The sequence below is a fragment of the Chanos chanos genome, chromosome 1, assembly GCF_902362185.1.
Source record: "Chanos chanos chromosome 1, fChaCha1.1, whole genome shotgun sequence".
Taxonomy (NCBI): Eukaryota; Metazoa; Chordata; class Actinopteri; order Gonorynchiformes; family Chanidae; genus Chanos; species Chanos chanos.
In genome coordinates, this window is record NC_044495.1 from 57646294 (window position 1) to 57668793 (window position 22500).

Consider the following 22500-nt stretch of genomic DNA (forward strand, 5'->3'; position numbering starts at 1 on the left):
TTGCTATGTGTAGTCATTTTTGCGACCAAATATAACATTGCGGACTCTGTTTTACATAAAGTGTAGGCTCATAGGTGGTCTAATCAGTGAATAATTTGTTGTTTTCTGTTTCCTTCACAACTAAATACTTGCAGATATTCTTACCCACGGGCAATATGGGGATAGACAAATGAGTTGACGGTGTAGATTTCAGATTTGCCCCCCCCCTCCCCCCCTCCTGTGCGAAAACACTGTTCGTCTCTATTTTTGTTTTCTCTGGGCGGTCATTTGAAATTTTGATCTGTTACGCTCGAACGACATTTTGCTGCAGCTGGCGAGAAGTAGGTAAATGTAGTGATTAAACAGAAATCTTCTTGTCTCCGCGATTCAGTTCAAAGTCCTGATTGGAAGATTGCTCACAGGCCTAAGAGCTAGAATGTGCCTGGCTGTTTATCAGAGTACATGTTTAGGTGTGTCTGGATTAATCTACAGATTTTACATTGGCTGGATTTTTATCATAACAAAAAAAACGTTATCTTAGATTTTGCTGGTCGGTCTGCCAGCCTTAATACTTTTCGCTTGATTGTTGTCCGTTAAGCTCATTTAATTTTGGACATTTGAGTTGAAATGTTTTTACTTTGACTCTCTCAAATTAAACTCATCACAACATTGAGACTAAAATCTATTTTTAAAAACGAAGACACACAGGCCTCTATGGTAATCGTTGCTTCTGATCTTGAATGAGGTTTTGTGGTACTTGCTCTGAATGGACCCATTATGACCCACAGTCTTTGGGAGCGAGATGCGTTCTCGTGGTGCGAATGAATTCCTTTGATCTCTGTAAAGCAACGTTCGAATAACGTTCGAGTGCAGGACAACCTCGTTGCACTCCAGTGTTATCGCGTCTGCAGTGTGTGCATCCGCAGCACAAGGTTAAGACTGTCCAAGAAGGGGCACATAGGTGAATTTAGCTTTTCGTGCAAGGGTCTTTTCAGTTGCCAGATCTCAGTCCAACCTTCAAGTGTGAGGTGATACGGAACAAACTGTTTGGGACAGTTGTCCACCCTTGGCTGGGGTCCTACAGCTGTTAGAGCCCAAAGAAGTCATTTGAGGTCAGTTTTCCTGTGACACTCTTTTTGATGGATTGTTAAATCTGTTTTCTGCCAAGTTCGGGCTATTCATTTTGAGGAGAAGCAAGTATTTTGTTGTGAACAGCTCAGCATGTGGTAGGTGTGTTTAATGAAGGGGCCACTTGGCGTATATGTATCTGATTTTGCAATCTGTCCCATTCATATAAAATACTCCATTCCTTTTCGGTGTCGCATCTTGAAGCTGATTGGCCGCATTGGATCGTAATCTTAAGTGTTTGTGCAACACAAGCACAAATTCGAGTGCGAGTCAAGTGCATCCACCTGCCGCGCGCTCAGCCGTAGATCTTAATCAGCAGGTTTCATTTATGAATGTTTGTGGTGTGTTTTTTTTTTTTTTCTTTTCTTTTTCTCTTTCTTTTTCGGCTGTGAAAGTTTTATGAAGTGGCTCCAAGAAGGCGGAAAACACTGCCATATGTTGGTGCATCTGGACGCTACATCACAGCAGTGACTCGGCAAATCGCTGGGGAGAGCTTCTGCTTAGCTGGCCCTTAAAGCCCTTTTGGAGCACACTCACTCAGTAAGTCGGTGTGTGTGTGAGAGAGAGAGAGATTCCTCCCTCCCTCCCTCCCCACCCACCTGCTATGGGGTTTTGTTTTGTTTTTTTAAAAACGATTCCTCAGCTTTTTCTCAACTGGAGGTAAATAAGTTTTATGCAGATGTCAGGAGGGCACTGTGTGTGAGGAGTGGGTCTAAGTGTGTCCCTGATCCCAGTGCCATTTACTCAGGCTACGAAGTGTGATTCCTCAGCAAATGGGAGTTTAAAGAAAGGAGGAAAAAAAAACAAACACAACAAATTGCCGGTAGAAAGGAGCAGTAATAAAAGAATGAATTACATGTTATGTAAAATGAAAAAAAGCAGAGTTTTCCTCAATTTAGCAGGTACGTAATTACTACGTACAGTATGCAGTTGGGGGCGGCATGGTGGCGCAGTGGGTAGCGCTGTCGCCTCACAGCAGGAAGGTCTCGGGCTCGATTCCCGGCCGGGCGGCCAGGGTCCTTTCTGCGTGGAGTTTGCATAACCCCCCCCCCCCCCCCCCCCCCGTGTCTGCGTGGGTTTCCTCCGGGAGCTCCAGTTTCCTCCCACAGTCCATAGACATGCAGGTTTGGTTAATTGGAGACACTAAATTGCCCCTAGGTATGAATGTGTGTGTGATGTAAGGCAGGGTGTTTCCCCGTCTTTCACCCTATGAGCACTGGGATTGGCTCTAGCAACCCCACGACCCTAATCAGGATAAGCAGCTCAGATAATGAGTGAGTGAGATGAGAGTATGTAGTTGGTCAGACGCCTGTGTAAAATGAAGCAAACTTGTTGTGGGTACCGGAAAGGAATAATTCAATCTGTTTGACAGGTAAAAAATTCATGAAACAACTCCCTCTCATTACTTGCATTTTTTTTAAAAAAAACAAAACCTTTTTATATTTTGTTCTTTGAGCCAAAAAGACCCCCCCCCCCCCCCCCCCCCAAAAAAAAAAAAACAAAGAAGAAAAACCAAACCTCGACCTATTGTCTGTTCCCCAGCGTCCACCTCTCACTGCAGACTTTTAGCTAATGGACTCTGAAGTACGCCACGCTTTCTCCCATCGCTTGCTTGCTCTGTTTGACCTTTTCACAAAAGATGCAGGAACAAAAGAGACTGAATATACCTCCTTCGCATCTCCTCGAGGAGGTGAGCACCGGTGTGACTCTTTTTGGGGGGGGGGGGGGGCTTCGCCACAGTGACTCTGGAGTTTGTTATGCGTCCTCAGTTCGGTCAGGTAGAATTTAAATGATTGATTACCCCTAATTATCGAGTCCGAGCAGCGCTGATAAAACTGCAGGTGGCGTAGCGAGGCGTAACTGGGCAAGGACTCCATAGGTTATGTTTTCTCCCCCCCCCCGCCCTGGCGTGGGCATGGACGCTGGAATGCAACCTTGTGTTTGTGTGTCTGCTCGTACACTACGTACGTCAAGTACGGAGTCTCCTCTTTCCCTATCTGCAGGATACACACACACACACACACACACACACAGTTCTTTTCCACACGTTTGCAGTTGTCCACAAGCCGTGCTTTTGCCTTGACTTAATGGAATCCTGCTGGGACAATACTCAGCTTTGGCTGTGTCAATCTCGCTCTCTGCAGTTCGCCTCACAAAGGGACACAGATGGCATAAATGGCAGTACGTGGCAGTTTTCTGGTTGTGTGTGTGTGTGTGTTTGAGAGAGACAGACAGACAGACAGACAGACAATGGAGTGGCAAATCTGTATTCATAAGCATTCCGGGGATGTAATGCTGTCAAATGCTAGCAAAGCTGTTGTTTTTCCCTTAACAGTAAACTTCAATTATTCATGAAGGAAAGCAAAACTGTTTTACGCGGTACACTTTTATCCACAAAGGTTCGCCAGACAATGACACATCCTTTATCCACTGGAATAGGTTCTTGTTGTGGTGTCTCATGGGAACCGTGTTGAATTAAAGTGTATCTTTGCCATGAGTTTTAACATATTTTTTCCTTTTTTCACCATTGGGATCTTTCTTTAATTTAGTTTCTGCTGATAGGGACTTTTGAAGTGTTCTGCTGACATATGGTAGCTAAGTTCCAAACCTACTGTCTTAAGTTTCTGATGCTAAAGCTTGAACTGGTTCACTCAAACTGTTTTCATCTAAGGACGCTGCTTTGATAGAGCTCTGAAACTCCAGCAGAACACGCACAAGCAGCCGAGGGAAGTTTTCAGGTAAGAGAACAACGCTGGGGGGGAAAAAAACAAACAAACCAGCCACAGCGGACCTGTCCTTTTAGAGGGGATGTTCGCTGTTGTTGACATAATGAGCCCAATTTGACAATGTCCTCCTCGTAATTAAATGGTCAACGCAATTTTTTCAGATCTGTTATTTCAGCGCGCTCAACATTGATCAACGATTTGTTGTACGTTTGACATTTTAAACATGCTGTGTGTTTGGTAATTTGCCGTCGACACAAGTCACTGCTGCATGGTAACACGGTAATTTGGCGTAGTTTTGAATGTGTTTTAGGTCATTCCAGAAAATAAGGTTTTTTTTTGTTTTTGTTTTGTTTTTTTGATGAAAATAGAACCAAATTTAAAAATCCAAGTGTTTGTATGGTGGAGCAACAGACGTTGTAGTGTGAGTTTTATAATCAGCCTGTGTCTCAAAAAAGGCATAATTTCTCCTCGGTTACGTAGGCGTTCCTAAGTACACACAAAACTGGACTACAGGTTGGGAGATGAGCAGATCTGTATGCAAGTCCAGTGGGTGGTGATGGAGGAGAAAAAGGAAACATCAGAGTCAAAAAACGGCTGGATGGTCATAAGAGTGGAGAATGTGTGGGAGAGCAAGTGAGAGAGAGAGAGAGAGAGAGAAAGTAAAGAGGGCGTAATGTTAAGGAAGTTAGAGGAGGACTTTTTTTTTAAGGTGACCTTACGTGATGCTCCGTAAGGAAGACAAATTGTACAGTTCAGAGGAGCAACGCTTTCAGAATGTAATGCTAAACCATAGGAATGGACTTTTGCCCTGTAATTGCCCCCTCTATAGGAAAGTTTTCTGTCTTAGAGACGGCGACTGGTCCTGATGCTGGGCCTGCGAGTTCTTGCCGAGGCTTCCTTTTTTTTTTTTTTTTTTTTTTTTTAATGGTGACAGATTTGTTTTTCGGATTTGGATTACATTTTCTGCACCGCCTGGAATTACAATCACGGTCTGCTTCACTTCTTCTTCCCTCTCCTTAACTCTCTTCAGTGCTTTCAAGTGCTTTCAATTTATTCAGTTTCACCGCAATTACGCTTGTAAAAGTCAGCGTAAAACCAGCGTTTCTACACTACACGTCCCTTTGTTAGACCTTTTTAATGGAGAGACTTGCCCAGCCACAGATATTCAGTTCTCTGTGTGTGTGAGCGTGTCTGTCTGTCTGAGTCTGATGGTTACAGCCCTGTGCACTTGTAACAGTTTAAAAACTAATCTGTTTCTTAAATTACACTCGATGTTTAAGAGGTTGTGGTTTGTTTTTTTTTGGCTCTCTGCTGCACCACTGTTTTCAGTTCCCTTGGCAGTTGGGCGTCGTGCTTCTCAGTTCTTTGTCTGAACGCAGCATCCTAGAGCTCAGTGCTGAGATTACAGGAGGAAACAAAGTGTCGGTGTGAGTGTCGCCTCCTCCCCTTCGGTAGGATTTTAAAGGTAAATAAATCAAAAGTTTTTCTTTAAAGTCGGCAGAGCAAACAAGGTTTTAAGTTTGAAAGACGTCGTCGTCAAAAAAAAAAAAGTGTTAGCCTTCTGTCCTGTCATGCTGTTGGAGGATTAGGGCTATCTGACCAAACAGACCCAGAAAAACCTCCTCTCTCTGTCCTCCTCTTCCTCCTTGCTCACACCCTCTCCCTCCCTCCTCTCTCTCTTTCTTTTTTTACACTTTATCCTCTCCCTCCTCTCTGTTGGAGCCTTTGTATGAGAGAGCCTCTTGGACACGGACTGACAGACAGACAAGTGAGCAGGCAAAATTCATCCTCGTTCCAGCGTTTAAAAAAAAAAAAAAAAAAAACTGTCTCTCTCTTTTTTTTTTAAGGAGAAATTGATGCACTGCTTACTGTAGACGGCTTAATTTTCTTTTTTTTAGACCACCCATTCATATCTGAAACCATGCTTACTTTTATTTTTAAAACTAACTGAAAATTCAGATGGTTCTGAATTCATACTATGACTCTAATTTTTTTTCCACACATTTTCGTCCTAAATTTGGAATAACCTATCAAACGCGAACCCTCCAAAATCTCCGCCATCACCTTACAGGCCTGACGGGCCATGTATATGAGGGTTAATGACCTCCTCACCCCTGCGAGCTGCTAAGCGCCGCTGAGGAACCAAACACGCATGGAGGAGAACGATAATTGCGTGACGACACCCCGGGGCGACGCAGGCACGTTATTGTCGGCGGCCGCTAACAAGCAGCAAGCGGCAACAGCGTGACCTTGGCCAATGAGGCGCTCGCGGGAGCGGAGCCAATTTATGTCCGCCTGAACCCCTGGCTACATTCGGGCAGCGGTGCCAACGCAGCCGGGCAGTGTTCTCGCTGCCAAAATCTCGGATGTGGGGCAGCGAGCCTCTGAACGGGGAATTGCCTCGTCGGGCAGTCTGCTTGGATTGTTTGCTTGAGTCGACATACAGAACCAGGTCATTAAAAGGGGCCCTTTTTTTTTTTTTTTTTACCTCACATTTCTCACACAAATGCACAAATGCTTACCACACACACGCAGGCAATCTCACACATGAACGTTTCTCTTCTCTACTGGCCTGATTCGGTCAGCACTGTGAAATATTGATTTACAAGGGGGAAAGATATCTTGTTCCACTAAGTGGCTCGGGGCACACACACGCACACACACACACACACACACACACACTCCTCCTCTGTTTGTAGGGTGTTATGTTTGTTTACCTCTTTTGTTCATTTTCTACACAAGTTTCGTAAAGTTTGTTCCACTCTGTACATTAGATTGTCTTTGTCAGATGTGCCTGGCTTTGCTTTAAGTGTGCTGATTACTAGTTTTGAAGTTTTTCTGTGCTTGTTGTAACAGTCAATCATGCATTTTTTTTTCCCGGTGCATGGGGAAGGCAGTAGCTTTTGGTGAACTCCATGGCTTGACTGTGCATTCAAGTTATGTGGGATTCCCGTAAATATCGGCTTTCTTCCCGGAATCAAGCGACTGAACCACCCTCAGAGTCGGAGGAACTCCACATGGGAAACTTTGGTAGCCTCTGTGCTATCCTGTTTGTTCTGAGGATAACGGTATTTCGATGAATACGAAACGTTTCACCACGTCTTTCGAAAAACAGCAGTGATGTCAGAGATGGATGGTAAACTGTTTCAGTACTGGTCTGGACTGGTTTACCTGGTTTTATCAGATGAATGGAAACAATTTTAACTTCTTGGCACCCATTTCAGTCTAGCCAGCGATTATGGTATTTTCAGTCCATGTGAAATGGCATTCCCATAATAGCTTTCAAATCCATTCACGCGTGATGTATGTCACTTTTTACATTTCATAACGACATGTTCAAGTTCCGACGGAAGCTTGTATTTCCTGATTGGTTTAAAAACTGTAGATACAACCAGAGTGCACTCAATCGAGTGTTTCCCAACCGGGAAATATGAGCTTCCAAACGGAACTGGAACATGACATTATGAAACGTAAAAAGTGAGATCATACGTGAATGGATTTGGACCCATCACTATGAGAAGAGGGGGGGTGGGGGGAAACAGGGAAAAAGAAAAGAAAAAAGGAAAAAAGTTGTCACTGCTGTTACATGTTGCCATGACGAGAAAAAAGTTGGATTCCTTTTCAGTACGGTTCACACTAATTGACCTGTTGTTCTTTGGCACCTCAGTCTAATTGACCTCGACCCGTCGCAGCAGTAGAGCCGTCAGGGGGTCGGGGGAAGTCGGTCTCGGGCAGACGAATCACATTGACCCCCCCCGTCAGAGTGACAGAGATGCTGAACTTCTATAGGAGCCTAATTGCCTTTAATAAGCCTGAAAGGGAGACTGAGTGCGCAGTCTGGTAACTGTAGACTGATAGTTTTCCTGACGTTTTTGAATACTTATCCAACTAATGAGAGTCAATGCAGCCGCATGTCCATGCGTTGCAGGAAATTTGCGTCACCCTCTCTTTTTTTTTTTTTTTTTTTTTTTTTAATCTCTCTTATTTCATCAGAGTGACAGGAAAAGGTGAAAGGGGGTGTAAAACGTCACTGTGAAGATGTCTTTGTATCAAAAAAAAAAGAAAGACAAAAGTCGTGTTTTGACCTACCTGTGTCCTTCGTTATAGGGTAAATCTTACATTTGATCTTACGTTTTTTTTTTTTTGCCAGGAGAGCTTGATGTGAAGCAACATGCATACATTCAGTCTCATTATCCCCCCTGCTTTCTCTGTGTCTCTCTCACACACACACAGCTGGAGTTAACTGTGATTGTGGACGGATATGAATAGATGTAGTGTAACAGCCAATGGCAGCAGTAATGGCGTGAGACAGTAGCATGTGGACAGGTTAAGGGCTCCTCGGAGATGTCTGAAAGGGCTATTTTTTTTTTTTTTTTCCCCCCATCTCTCTCAGGTCTCTGATTTGTGCTCCTTACAGCCATCGGTTGCTAGGTTTTTTTTTTTTTCTTCCTTTCTATGGAGAGGAGTTGAATGACTTAGGCTACTTCAAAGTGTCAAACCCTAGCGACAGGTGGACAGTGCCTTGCATGCTAAAAATGCTCAAACGCCTGCTGCCTTCTTCCCCCCCCCCCCCGCCCCTTTTTTTTTTTTCTTTTCATTTTGCTCAAGTCCATAGATCTCTGAAAACCGTAATCTCTTGGGAGCCCTGTTTTTTTTTGTTTTTTGGTTTTTTTGACCTTGCTAAAGGGAGACTTTTTTTCTTCTTATTCTTTTCTCCACTCCTCCTTTCATATACGTATGCACAAGCCTCTGAATGTGATTGTCGTTCTGTTAGCTTTGTGCTTCAGCGAGTTCACCGTGATGTCTGGTGTGCATATAATGGTTTTCATCTGATCTGTACTGGGTAAGACATCAAATACCCCAACCCTCACCCCCATTCCAAAGAGGAAACTCTCCTCCTTGAAATTTGAAATGTCCTCCACAGCATTACTTGCGTATCTATGATAAAAAGCCAAAGGTCACCCGCCCCACCCCCCTCCTCCAATGGCGAGGACGGCCTACGACTTCCATTTTTTTTTCTTTTGTAATATATGTACTATTGTCATGTCAGTTTACCAAAGGTGATTGTATCACCTTGGCATGTTATAGGGGAAGAAAAAAAGACAAAACCAAAACAAGAAACGTTGGAAGTCCTGTGTTTTTATATTGAATTGCTCTTTTGTGACATGCAGAAAACTAGAACTGTCTCTACAATCTGTCTCCTGCTCTATTTTTCTGCTTCTGGTGGTCCTAAAGCTAATTTGCAGATGCGCTGTGTGTGTGTGTGTGTGTGTGTGTGTGTGTGTGTGTTGTTGCCTGGTCAAGGGTCATTTCCTGTATGTACACGTTGTCACTAAACATTTATGGAAGCGCCATTCTCTCCTCATCCGTTTGGAAGAACACACTTAGACTGATGAGCAAGAGAAGGACACTGAACCAGTCAGGAAGCAAAAGCAGTTTGTCTTATTGAAGAGAGCGCGTTAGGATCCTTTAATCTCATCCCAAGCTAAAAAATATTGAGCTTGGCAAGGCAGCGCACCTACAGATATTTATATTTGTGTTACGCTAATAGAGAGATAGCGAAAGAGTGTGTGTGTGTCCTTGGGATCTGGTCTGATCAAAGTAAATGTACTTAAGGCTTTATTATAGGTTACTAAATGTGTGATTAGACCTTAAATAACTGTTTGTTTTTTCCTTTGCTTTGTCGTTTGCAGTGATGCTAATAATGAGCTGAACTTGAAGAGGGAGCAGTTCTCTGAGTGAATCGTTACGGTGTGACTCATCACGTCTATTTTAAAGCCGAACGACCCTAACTCCGCCCCTAAACAAACAAAAAAAAAAAAACAAGCAAAACCGGAGCGACACAATGTTTTTACAGAGTTTGGAACCGAATTTAAATTTGTGGTCAGAATGAGAGAAAATTACTGGTCTGTATTGAGTTGTGTTTCCTTAGGCCTTTGCCCCTCTCACCTGGCCTCTCTCTTCTGCTCATGCTCTGTGTCTCTCACACACACACACAGACCCAGACACACACACACACACAGGCTCATCATGGGAATAAGGGGTCAGTTTGGGAATGGTAAGTTTTTCCACAGCAGTATTAACACATCATACATTGCACTATAACACACACACACACACACAGTCTTGCAGCTTGTATGTCTGTATTTGTCTTTTGTGATGTGGAGTCTCTGACTGCTTGGTCTTTTTTAAAACTAGGCTACCTTCATCTCACACACACGCGCATGCACACACACTTGCTTTTTATGTGCATTTGTCATTTACTTCGGTGTGCTGTGAAATGGGGCTTTGATTAATGATAACCTAGTTTTTAAACATTAAAACATGCCGACCGACACACACACAAACACACACACACTGATGATAATATGTTCCTTTGTCTCGTGGGCTCTGTGAAATCCTTCTGCTCCAGTCATATGCTGCCTGAAGCAGAGCTCAGGGTGTCAGGGTTGGGTAACCTTGTTTTTTTTTGGTGTTTTTTTTTTTTTCAAGCGTGGTCATTGCCACCCTGCCCCCCCCCTCCTCCCTCGCTCTCTCTGACGGAAGACAGGATACAGAGACACTCATTATGCATCCTCCTCATACCAGCGGGTCACATTCCTCTTGTTAAACTTATCACAAGTCTTATGGTTTCTTTGTGCTTGGGCCCTGTGGTAGAGCGTGTTGACTAAGAAACCCTTCTTTTCATGCGCGGCTAAATTCCCTGAGCGCTAGTTCTTGCGGTAACAGCTGTGCACCGAAATAACTGTTTGCGAGCTAAAATGTGCCGTCTTAATTACACGGAGATCTGTGTTTTCTGCCCACACAGAATCCAAGCTTGTCAGAAATCAGCCGTCCAAAAGAGGAATGTATATCGATGAAGATTACGTCTTGTCTGATGACGTTCGGTGGTTTGCGTTCCAATTATGCGGACGAGACGTCTCGAGAGAAAATCAGACCGAAGACAGGCGAGCAGTCGAAGTCGATCAATCGAAAAAGCCTTCTCTTGCTGCCAGAGGAACCAAGCTTGCTATATACGAACTGGGTCATGACCCAAAAAAAAAAAAAAAAAGCGTTGGCAGTCTTAAGTTAGTTTCATTACAGCAGGTCCATTAGAATGAATCAGCACTCGGTGTCAAACAGAAGTTCTGGCACGTCATCTTCTCGATTTGTCAGGGAAGCGGCACGCGGAAACGGCTTGTAACTGGGCGTAATTACAACCTGAAATTTCTTGTTCTGTTCAGTCTGTTAGGGCTGACGGAGAGGGGGGGGAAAAGTTTCGAGTGTTGGTTTTTTTGTGTTTTTTTTTTTTTTTTAAACCCTCCGTAAGTACCACTTATGAATATAATCTGGAAAGACTGTTTCACCTGTGTCCTCAGACCGATTTCATTTAATAGAAACTATTAATACCACGATGTGCGCGGACACACACACACACACACACACACTCAAAGATATACATGTGTTCCATCAGCATGCGTCATCCACTTCATACTCGTATAACAGAGTGTGTTCGGTCGAACAGAGCAGAACAGAGAGTGAGAGAGAGAAAGGAACGAGAGGTCCATCACTTCTAAAAATGGTCAAGAGATCCATACATATTCTCACAAATTACACTCTTTCACCCCACAAACACACACACACACACACACACCTCTGCAGTGACTCATAGGGGAACACGCGGCCTGGAGCCTTTTAGCTTAGGCATTGTTTTTCATGCCACTTCTCCTTCTAATGCACTGTTCATTAACATAATGGTAAGAGCCTCTCTCTGGGTGTTTGTTTGTTTTTTGTTTTTTTTCAGGCTTTGTCTTTGCCAGGGGAAAAAAAACACAAACAAAAAAAAAAAAAAAAAAAAAGAAATTAAATGTGTTTCTAAAGTGGCTGTCTGTGTGACTCCCATCACTCTACTTCCAAATGAAAGTTTTTGTGTTTTTTTTTTTTTTTTCTTTCTTTTTTTTTTTTTTTTTTAATATATTTATGTATTTTTTAGAACACTCTCTCGCAGAGAGCCTCTTCACGGACAAGCACAGATGAGTTCGTTCGCTCGCGCTCTCTCTCTCTCTCACTGTACACCTGTGTCTCTGAACTACTTCCACTTCTCTCAGATAAGTTTATTCTCGATAACTCCCTCCCTTTCTTTCTCATCGTTTCTTTCTCTCTCTCTGACAGAGCACGTTCTACTGTTTTAGCTACCCACTCTCATTTTCCTCTTCTCTTTTGATGCTCTCTCCTCTTCATCTCTTTCACTAACTCACTCTCTTTCTCTCTCTCCCTCTCTCCGTCCCTTCTAGGGTAGCTCTTTAGGTCTAGATGCAAGATGAGATTGGTTCTCACTCCACCCTGTGCGTCGGTCTTCTCATCAGAGGCGAGGACTGCTGGGAATGCAAACACTCACAGTAATTTCTTAGCATATCATCTTGACAAATTGCCTGGTTTGGGGAAAAACAAGCCTCTCCTCTTTATTTATTTATATGTGGATCTTTGAATGATGCTAAGGGAATTGGATTCATCATCATTTTCTGTGTAATTAGTTTTATGCAGCAGAAAGTTAAATTAAAGTTTTCAATGATTATCTTTTTAAAACATTTTTTTATGCATTCTCTTTTATGGTCTGTGTCCATTTGTGTCGTGCGAGTTATGAATATATTCTTACTTGTATCTTGAATCTGATCGAGGAAAAAGTCAAACGTCTTGAGTTGGTCATGCGGCGGTCATAGAGATTTGTTTTGATAAGACATAGAATATTCTTGAACTGCTGTGAAATTTGCACCCTTTGGGCCCTATTTTCCGCGCTGACAACATACAGGGACGTGCATAGACAGGTTGTGCTATTTAGGCCACGTATCTAATCTTGTCTTTAAACAAATTATATATGCATACTCCCAGGAATACTAATGAAAGAGAGAGTGAGTGAGCGTGTGTGCGAGTGTGTGTGTGTGTGTGTGTGTGTACGTGCACAAGTGCGAGTGTGTGTGCTTGTGCGCACTTGAATCTCAGAGTGAGCTTGTGTGTGCGTGTGTATGTGTGTGCGTGTGTGCTGCAAGCATTTCTGTAGATAATGTGTAATGACTTCAAGCAGGTACACTAACGAGGGGTAAACGACAGCCGGTGGAATTGGTCTGTTACTGTCGTGCTGTGGACGACTCTCATATTGCTCTATATGAAAGGGGGGAGGGGGGGGTTGAAAAATAGTTTCCATAGGAAAATGGATGGGCTTTCACATTTCCGAGTGCGCAAACTGAATGCCGGGGAACAGAAGTAACACTTATGATGTCTAGCGATTGCGCTTGTGGCTGATGGGCCCCCTGTCTCTTACCCCGCGTGGGTGGATGTTCCGTATCGGTGCTGATGGAGACGACAACGATATGAATCCATTCGACTGTCATTACAGAGAAGGTTACGAAGCTGACTGATGAGAGGGTATGGTTAGACAAGGCAAAGCATGTATGTAAATGTAATAGTGTCTATGTTTTAAGAGTGTGTGTGTGTGTGTGTGTGTCTCCGTTCCCTCCTGGGATGCACTCCTCCTATAAATATCCAGCAGGGGTAAAGACATGCTCCCCTGGCTGGAACTTGGGAGTGACGTGCAGGGCCGCTGTTTGTGCTGCGAGTCTTCTGTGACTTGACTCCCAGGACATTAATCAGCTGAGACTCCCCCTGAGTGCTGGAACTGACTCCCCCACATCCATCCATCCATCCATCAAAACTCCCTGTCACCACCACTTCTCGCTCTTGCCTTATCAGCTGCTGCCACTTTGGAGTGTTCAGAGTGTGTGTGTGTGTGTGCGTGTGCATGTGTAGGAGTGTGTGTGTAAGCATGTGTGTACGAGTGTGTGTGTGTGTGTGTGTGTGTGTGCGCGCGCGTGCGCCTGTGTTATGCATATCACTTTGTATGTATGCAAATGTGTGTGTGTGTGTGTGTGTGTGTGTCATGGGGAGTCAAGGCAGCAAGTCAAAGGATAAGAACCATTTTTCACCGCTTTTGTATAATGTAACACACAGTTGCGTTTCTTTTTTTTTTCTTTTTTTTCAGAAGCTGGGCATCCATCATTCTTCCTCTGGTCCTTCTGCCTGGTTAATTTCTGCCAGTAGCACTGCTGTGATGTTTTGTGTGTGTGTGTGCGCACGTGTGTGTGTGTGTGTCTGCGAGTGAGTGATGCAGTTCCAAAACCATAAGACCTTAATCCTTTGGGATTTCTTTTTTGAAATTCTGCGCGAGTGGTCTTGCGGTGAGGAGGGAGGAATGGGGGGGGGGGGATTGGGGGTATATTTTGGCTAAAGCACACATTTGTATTCTTGGGTACATCCATCAGTTCTTTACAGCCATGGCTCCTGGGCCCGACTCTTAGATCATATGTGTGCTTTTCCGCTTTAGTCACCGTTTGCCGTCATTTATTATTTTTGCCGGAACATTCTGGGCCTCAGACACCACAAAACCGGCCTCGTCCCCTCGTCCCCCCACCTCCAGTGGGCCCACCTCCATCTCCTCGTTAATTATGAAACCCCACAGAAAATGTGAGTAATATTTGACAAATGCATAGTTTTCTCAGCATTTATAACTCTTAGATGAATACTATTAGACTGGACTTCCAGAACTGAGAATACTACATGTCTCGTAGAACTGTTGTGAGAAGGGTTTAAAAGAAAAAAAAAAAAAGAAGAAGAAATAAAACAATCATTTGAGTGGGGAGTTGTTTCAGATCAGTTTAAAGAGGCACTGATTACGGTGTAGTGATTAAATGGTCAATGAGCACTCCGTTTTGATGACTCGGTCGATGTAGTTTGGTCACGTATAATCGCTAATCCCCATCATTCCCTGATGCTAGTTTGTACTCTGCTGATGGTGCGTGGAAATGCCTGCCTGGATGGATCGATGCCGTGACGTAAGCGCTTTGGGGTTTCCATGGGAACGGAAGGTAGTGGTTTTTAATGTAGTGAAGGCAAGCCTCGCCACAGCGCTATAGCGTGATGTTTGCATCATCCGGGTGACCCCCCGACCCAACTTCAAACTGTCCTGACTCGGTTCAGTGGATCTTATAGGTCCACATGTTACGCACTGCTGCCCCGGACCCGAATACTCACCATCATGTAGCAGTCATAATGATGTACTGCTGTTTGTGCTGAATGTGTGTGTGTGTAAGGGGGGGGGGGAGCGCGGAATGTTTGTACTCTGTCTGTTGGTCTCACATGGCTGGGCATGGCCGGGTCTGGTCCGAGCAGATATGCGCGGGTCAACACGCTGCAGCGAGCCTCAGTGATCCAGTCCAGCGATGAGAATTGGATTTGGGTTCTGTTTTTCATTTTTTCTTTTCTTTTTTTTCCACAGTCTCTGATTCTGATCTATGGTCCGTCGGTTTTGGACCGAGGTTCCGTTATTGAAGTGTTCATAGGGTTTGTTTCCCCCCCCTCTTATTTCACTGGATGTCGGTCAAATCTGTAGATGCTGCATTCGAAGTACAGATCCCATCCCAACACTCCTCTGCTCTCGCTTTCCTCGAGGCTTCGCCCCCTTTGGCCGCTAATCCTACTTCAAAACGTTTTAAGTCTCTGCAAAGCAGCGACGTGATGCTTGCTCCATGTTGCCTCACACACTCCTGAGTCCTGAGTTTCGGGCAGCGAAGCTGAAAAGTGCAGGAGGCGCAGGGACCACGCTAGAGGACCGGAACGCCTGCCCAGTCGCCCACGGCGCTCGGTCACATTTTCACACAGGCCTGTTTGTCATCCGCTTCCTCCAATCAATAGTTTCTCAAAAGGTGGCATAGATGTGACTGAACAGGTATGTGAAAGCAAGCAAATCAATATCCAAAAGGAAAAACTCGCAAGATCGACGGGGGGGGAGAGAAAGAAGAGAAGTGAAGAAAAGTTTCGATAGGTCTCAACCAACCAATATGTTCTTTGTAAGAAACTCTGAGGCTGTTCCATCAACTTTGCACGAAAGATAAAAGGAAAGGAATACATATTCGATTGGGTGTCCAGAGGGTACAAAAAAAAGCCTTAGAAAAAAAGTTGTGGGTTGTGGGGGTTGTTGTTGTGAACTCTCTTTTTCTTTTCCTTTACTTTCTCTCTCTCTCTTTCGCTCGTGCTCTCTCTCGCTTGCTCTCTTTCTTTCTTTTCTTTCTCTGTCTGTGTGTCTTTATCGGCTCTTAGCTTTATCCGTCATATTTGCATTATAACGGTAATATGAGGTCGCTGATTCGATTACTGCTATTGGAAGCTGGAGGGGGGAGAGGAAGACTTGCGCCTGGATCTTGACGGATCATTTGTATTCTCTTGATTTTTATAGAGATTCATCTTCCATTTTTCACACTTTTTTTTTTTTTTTGTCCTCTCAATAACTTAACCATCTGTTCCCACCATCTCCAGCGATGGCTGGGATGGGAACGGTCGACTGTGCGGATGCACTGGAAGGTTCCGTGTGGGTTTTTTTTTTTTGTTGTTGTTTTTTTTCATACAAGAATTTATCTCCATAATAAGGAGCTGATGCAGTGACTCTATAGATTAGTTTTAGAAGTTATTTTTCCTTTATTGGAAGGAAATTTATAGAAGCAAAGCAAAGAGAGAGGGGCTCATCGTTGGCACATTTCTATGATCATAAAGAACTGATGGATTTCTGTAAGACCTTCTGAGAGTGGAGCAGAAATTCCTCTTGTTTATTAGCAGGTGTCGTTAGGCTGCATTTAATACTGGAACAAAATGTTTTTTGGGGGTTTTTTTTTTTCCCTTCCTGCCATTGTATTTCTTGGCTAATTAGTACGAAGTTGTCCGTAGGGAGTTTCTAAAATGTCTTTTTGCACTAGTCCCCCCCCCCGAATATTACTTTTTGGTGTCTTTAACAGACATCAAAGGCGCGAGTTAATTAGTCTTTTCCCACTTTGAGGGATGATTTGGTAGCGCTGCAGCGGGGACTGAGACAAATAAATGATGAGACAAGCCACCGGAGAATGAGTGAAGAGGAACTACAGAGAGAGGAGTGGTTAGACAATAAAGCTGAAATACTGCTCAAATCAAACGGCAGATGGCAAAGAGACTGGAGAGGGAGAGAGAGAGTGTGTGTGTGTGTGTGTGTGTGTGTGTGTGTGTTACAGTAGAGATTTAGGAGGTAGCCTAGTGAAATGGAAACCCGCAGAGGTGGAATGGGGAGGGAAAGCGAAGGAATAAATCGGAGAGATAGAAGACAGGACGGCGGAGAACAAATAAGTTTCCGTTTGATTAGAACGCAGTATCTCCGTCTCTAATCTGTACGTTCCTGGTCGTCTCAACCGCAAATCTTTTTTTTTTTTTTTTTTTTGGTCTTTTGCAATACTCAAGAGTCTCTGTTTACCACTGGAAAAATGTTCTCTTATTTAAAAACTACGTGAGAAACCGAAACTACATCACAAACCCAGACCTTTGCTTGTAAGCTTTTTGTGGTGTTAGTCGGTAAGAATTTATCATTAATTTTTCCAATCATCAACTCATCACGTGTGGCAGATGAAGGAGCTAAAACAAACTACAGGAATATGCCGAATGGGGAGGCTGCTTGAGGTCATTGTTAGTTTACACAAAGTGCTTCTAATTATGACCACCCCCCCCCCCCCCCCCCCCCCCCCCCCCCGGGAGGTTACTCTACATCTCCACATATCACGTGGTGCTGTAGACGTTGTTGACGTGACATGCCAACACTATGGCAATTTACAACGGTTGAGACAACCTTCTTCTTGAATCTAATGATTCTCTGCAAGGGAAACGTCGTCAACCTTAAGAAAGGAGAAAGAGAGAGAGAGAGAGAAGGCACTCTGAAATGCAGGGCCGTCTTGCTGTTTAAATGACTAGCGTTTCATGCATATGGAAATGTTTGTCTCGGGTCATTATACCGTGGGTAGCACTTTATAGGAAATACACACGTCCTTTTCATATTGCTTCAGTGCATCTTTTCCACAAACAAACGCTCTTTTCTTTCTCTCTCTCTCTCTCTCTCTCTCTCTGTGTACTCTTGGTATGACTGATTGATTCAAAGGAAAAGATGTCACTATTAGAGCGAACAATACAATTTTTTTTCTTTCTTTCTTTTTTTGTGGACAGTTGCTGGGACATGTAGTCCCGTCCATATGACTAATAACCTTTCTGAAAGCAGGCCTGTGTGTTTACCCAGCCGGGCCAAATGTCTCCTCCTGCTGTTTTTTTTTTTTTTTTTTTTTGATAATGAGAATAATTCATTCGGGGCATCCATGAGGAGTATGTGACTGCGCATACAGAAGCATCGAAGGTAGAACACGACTATCCTCCTTTTCCTCTCCCCTTTTTTCTCTTTCATCTCTCCCTCTTTCCGCTTGCTGTGGACAAGCCTCCCACCCCTCCCCACCCCCCCACTCCAAGCTCCCCCGAATTCTCTCAGCCATTCTGTTTGGTAGCAGACAGAGGGTTTTTGAAAAAGGCCAGAGAAAACTCCAAAGAGCTCATTGCCAACTGTGAGGCATTTATCATCGACAGACAACACTGTCAGGAAAGGTAATGGAAGTGCTTGAGCAATCAATCTAAACTTTTAATCCGTGCTCACACAAGACACAATCTCAGATCTGAACCTCTGTGGACTGTTAAAAAATTTAACTAAGGCTTGTCTGGCAGATTGCCTGTCTACTGAGCTTTTAAGTTTTTTAAGGCCACGTGTGAGCAATGGATTAGACGGGGGGGGGGGGGATTCACAACAGGTGTAGCGGAGTATTTCTTCTCCCGTGTCTCAGAAGGCACAGGCACACACACACACACCTGTAGTTCTCTGTATCTTTTGCTCTCCTGCTGAAACTTAGCCACGGTAAACAGCTGTGCCATAGAAGTGGACCGGTGCAGTTCGGGGATTGTTTGTTTACTTCCTCTGTGTTTTCCGTCGGGATATGAGAGACGATTGCTACTTGTCTGGCTTCAAAGACATGACTGACCTCAGGAAAAATTGCCCTTGTCTCTCGTTCGCATTTTGAGCTCCTCTGACACTCTCTGGTGTATTCAAAGGAAATATTTTTGACTACAGTGCATCCTTGTGACCCGTTCCTCCGCGCCCCCGGCCCCCCCCCTCACTCTGGGGTCTGTTTTGACTGAAGGTAAGGTGTTTTGCTGGTTTCCTCTTTAAACGTAGTTCTACTGAGTGATGGTTGTGAGCCAACACAGCTGAGCCCGTTCCTCGACTTCTTCGGGCACGCCGTAGAACGCGTATACCTCACACGAAGATAACAAACCACTTGGAGAACGATCAGAAGTCCCTGGTATTTAGTCCCTAGAGGACATACTCGGCTTACCGTTTGTGACCAAGGTTACTCGTTTTCTCTCTCAGATTAATGAATACCTTTTCAGTCTAGTTGGTCATTTTGTTTTTTGGGTTTTTTTTTTTTTTTTTTTTTTTTTCCCCCTTCCCCCTCAGTGGAGTCCATTTGACGACGATGCAGTTTTTTATAAAGTGTAAGTCCACTTTTTTTTTCTTTCTTTTTTTTGGCCATTGATTCGGTGAAGGCTTTACTCTCAATTCTCAGGGCTAAATCAATTGTTTAGCGAAAAAAGGCACGGATGAAACCGAGCAGATGATGTTGCCCATCAAAGCCAAGCCCCGGAGACTCCTTTCTGTTATCGATCTCCGGGCTTTGAAACCACGTAGATTTCCAAACGCGTTCACCCAACCCCATGCATTAGCTGACAAATCAAGTAGTATTGATAGATTCTGCCTCGCAGAGACGGACTCCTAGTCATGGCTCTTAACCAAGTTGTGAGTACTGAAATGTTTTTTGGTTTTGTTTTGGGTTTTTTTTTCTGGATTGTCGTCTTTTGTTTTGTTTTTTTTGGGGGGGGGGGGGGGGGGTGATTCAGTCATTTTTTTTTCAACCTACATCTTTTTTTCTGAAGTTGTTTGCAAGAGCAAAATCAATACTCCCCCCAGCCCCCCCCCCCCCCCCCCCCCCCCCCCCAAAAAGTTTGCAAACGGTTTGAATTCAGCAGTGAGTCAAGGGTTTGACGTCAACTCCGAACAAAAACGAACCTTTAAGAAAAAAAAAATGAAAGAAAGAAAGAAAATGAAAAAAGAGAAACTCTTTACAGGGACCAGTGGGCTCACTGTGACGAAGCAGCCAGAAGAGGCAGACTTATTTGGGAGAGATGAGACTGTTGGTTCTGGTGGAGTCATTTTTTGGCAGCTGTAGGGGTTGGGTCCTTTATATTCTCTCACAGTTAGAATTGGCCCTGCTAACTCAATAACAAAGCATTGGCTTAAATCTACGGGCGACACTTTAACAACCAAGGGGGGTGGAAAAGTGCTGACAAGTCATTGCTTTGCATCAACAGCGTTGTATCAACAACATAAGTCCTCTTTTTTTCTTCCTGTTTACATCACAGAGTCTCCTCTCTTGCCATGAACAGTCTCTGCTGCCCTCAGCGGTGGTCACTGAAGTTGGACCTCGAGTTGTTACCTGAACTGTTCACTGCACATATAAAAAAGAGGGGGGGGTGGACTTCTCAGCTTGCTTTTGATGTATGAAAACAGAACACAGGAGTCTTTCTGTCAGTGTATTTATTTGTTTTGTTTTGTTTTTTTTAATTACGTCATAACGCAAGACCACGCACTCGTATGCGCTCGGGAGAAGAAAGCGGAACAGTTGACGTCGGCTTGTCCGTCAGAAAGACGGAGAGACTTGTCAGTTTTTCTCTGGCACGTCTGCCGACGAAATGAGCGGTGACTAATGACGTCGCGGCTGCTTTGTGTATCCTAATGCTCTTTCGCTGATTTTTGCCCCGCGGGTCTGTCACGCCTTTGATGTGTAATCAGCAGATAAGTGAAGAAGTGAGTGTGAGTGTGCCAGTGCCTCTCTCTGCAGATCAGGGACAGAGAGGCAGCATGCGGGGGGGGGGGGGGGGCGGCGCAAGGATGGTGTTTTCTATTTGGTTTCCAACTGTCCTGCCTTCCCCAAAAGAAAATAGAGGCCTTTTAAAAAAAAAAAAAGAAAAGAAAGAAAGCATCAGCTAGTCCCCGAGAGTCAGAACGTATAAACCAGTCGGCAAGCACGTTTTTAACTTTGCTTGTTGGCTAGACTACGGGACCTCCTGCTACAAACTGCCCCGCGACCACCGCTCAGGCCGTCGCCATCAACGGATTCCTCCAGTGTCACGACGGCGCACCCGGGGTCGAGGAGACTCGTAGACCGAGTGATCTCTCCGTCTGTGACGCAAACATGCCACTCAGGTCCCAGCGGTGGGAAGTGCTCTTGAGTTGGCGTTTTATCTCGGAATGTGTCGTTGCATATAAAGCCACTGGCTCGGAGCTTTCGCAGGGGGAGGCGGTGTGGAATTTCCACTTTGCCGTTACGACAGAGGTCGGAATATTATCTCGGCAGCATCACTGAGCGAAGCGGAATTATTTTGGCCGGGGGAAAATGATGTCATATAACAAGCCTAAAAACCAACCAAACAACAAACAAATGAATGAAATGCAAATGACACTTTTGGAAAGATCTTTGCTGTACGTGTCCACTTCAATGAGAACATGTACGCCAGGATCCACACTTGCCAGTGTCTTTCTCTATATGTCGCTGAACAAAATGGAAAGATTCCTTAATTGCTGCAGTGTCAGTTTGTAGGTTGAACCATAGGCTACGTCAGTAGTGTTATGCTGCTGAAGTACACAGTGAATAAAAAAACAATCAAACATGTTCCACAGCTAGATTGTCTTTATCAAATCATTTGGTGAACCAAGAGCCCCCCAGCTCCCAGGTTGATTCCAGCCCCCAGCTCAGAGGGCTTTATCTGGTTTTCATCTAACTTCATATCAGCTCTATCATTTCTGCCCGTTTTACCTTGCTTTGGGCTCGAAACGCTCGACGGAAATTGCACAGCTAAACTGAGCAGCACTCCACTGGCCATAGATGAAAACAGTAATATTTCACGTTCTGTCGGTCATGTGAATGTTTAGTGTAATAAACTGCAGGGTTTATGAGAATATCCTGAGATTTAACCTCCCAATAGGGAGATTATATCTGCGCTATTGTGTATTTATATGTTCGAGCTGTCACGTTTTATGGGTTAACTAAATTTATGAATAGAAAACCTGCCCCATGAACTGGCCCCCCCACCTCCCCTCCCCCGGCCCCCCCCCGCCTGTTTCATACAGAGGATATCTGGAAGAACAATTTCTTCTGCTCCTCTGTGACGGCGTCATATAAGAACGAAGGCCGAATAAAAGCTCGTTCATCGTTCTGAACTCCCCTGCTTTTAAACTCCCATTTGCTGCGGCGGATGGGAGAAACGATGAAGGAGGATGATCTGACAGCTCTGCTCTCGTTCCCAGCAGAACGGAGAGGTTTGCTGAGAGGCCAGAAACATGCCTACAAGCTACAGTCAGAAGCTCATGAATTTTACATTTTTAGTTTTTTAAATTTATTTATTTATTTATTTTAACAAGGGGAGGGGGGGGGGATAAAGCCATAAAACTGTTGAGTGTGATAACTAATTGGCTCATTAACTGTAACTGACCAGCTGGTAAATTTTATTTATTTATTGGGCTCTCATTTCACAGCCTACACACAGTGTGGTGCAGTGGCAGCTCTGTCACGCGCGGCTCTCTTCCAGTCCGACCTCTTCGTTAAACGCGCGTGCAAGGCCCGCGGAGCGCGACTAAGACCTCAAACGGGTTTTTCCCGGGCACTTAATTAACGGACAAGAAAGACGGCAGCGT

The 22500-nt window shown here is 44.4% G+C and overlaps 1 protein-coding gene across 1 annotated transcript in view; it reads left to right on the forward strand.

Moving 5' to 3' along the window:
• gpat2 (glycerol-3-phosphate acyltransferase 2, mitochondrial) overlaps positions 1-22500 on the forward strand; it is a 103261-nt gene that overhangs the window by 4695 nt on the left and 76066 nt on the right. Inside the window, exon 3 of the mRNA XM_030766068.1 lies at positions 20861-21142. Coding sequence (XP_030621928.1) covers positions 20861-21142 — 282 coding nt within the window. The remainder of the gene's footprint in view (positions 1-20860; positions 21143-22500) is intronic.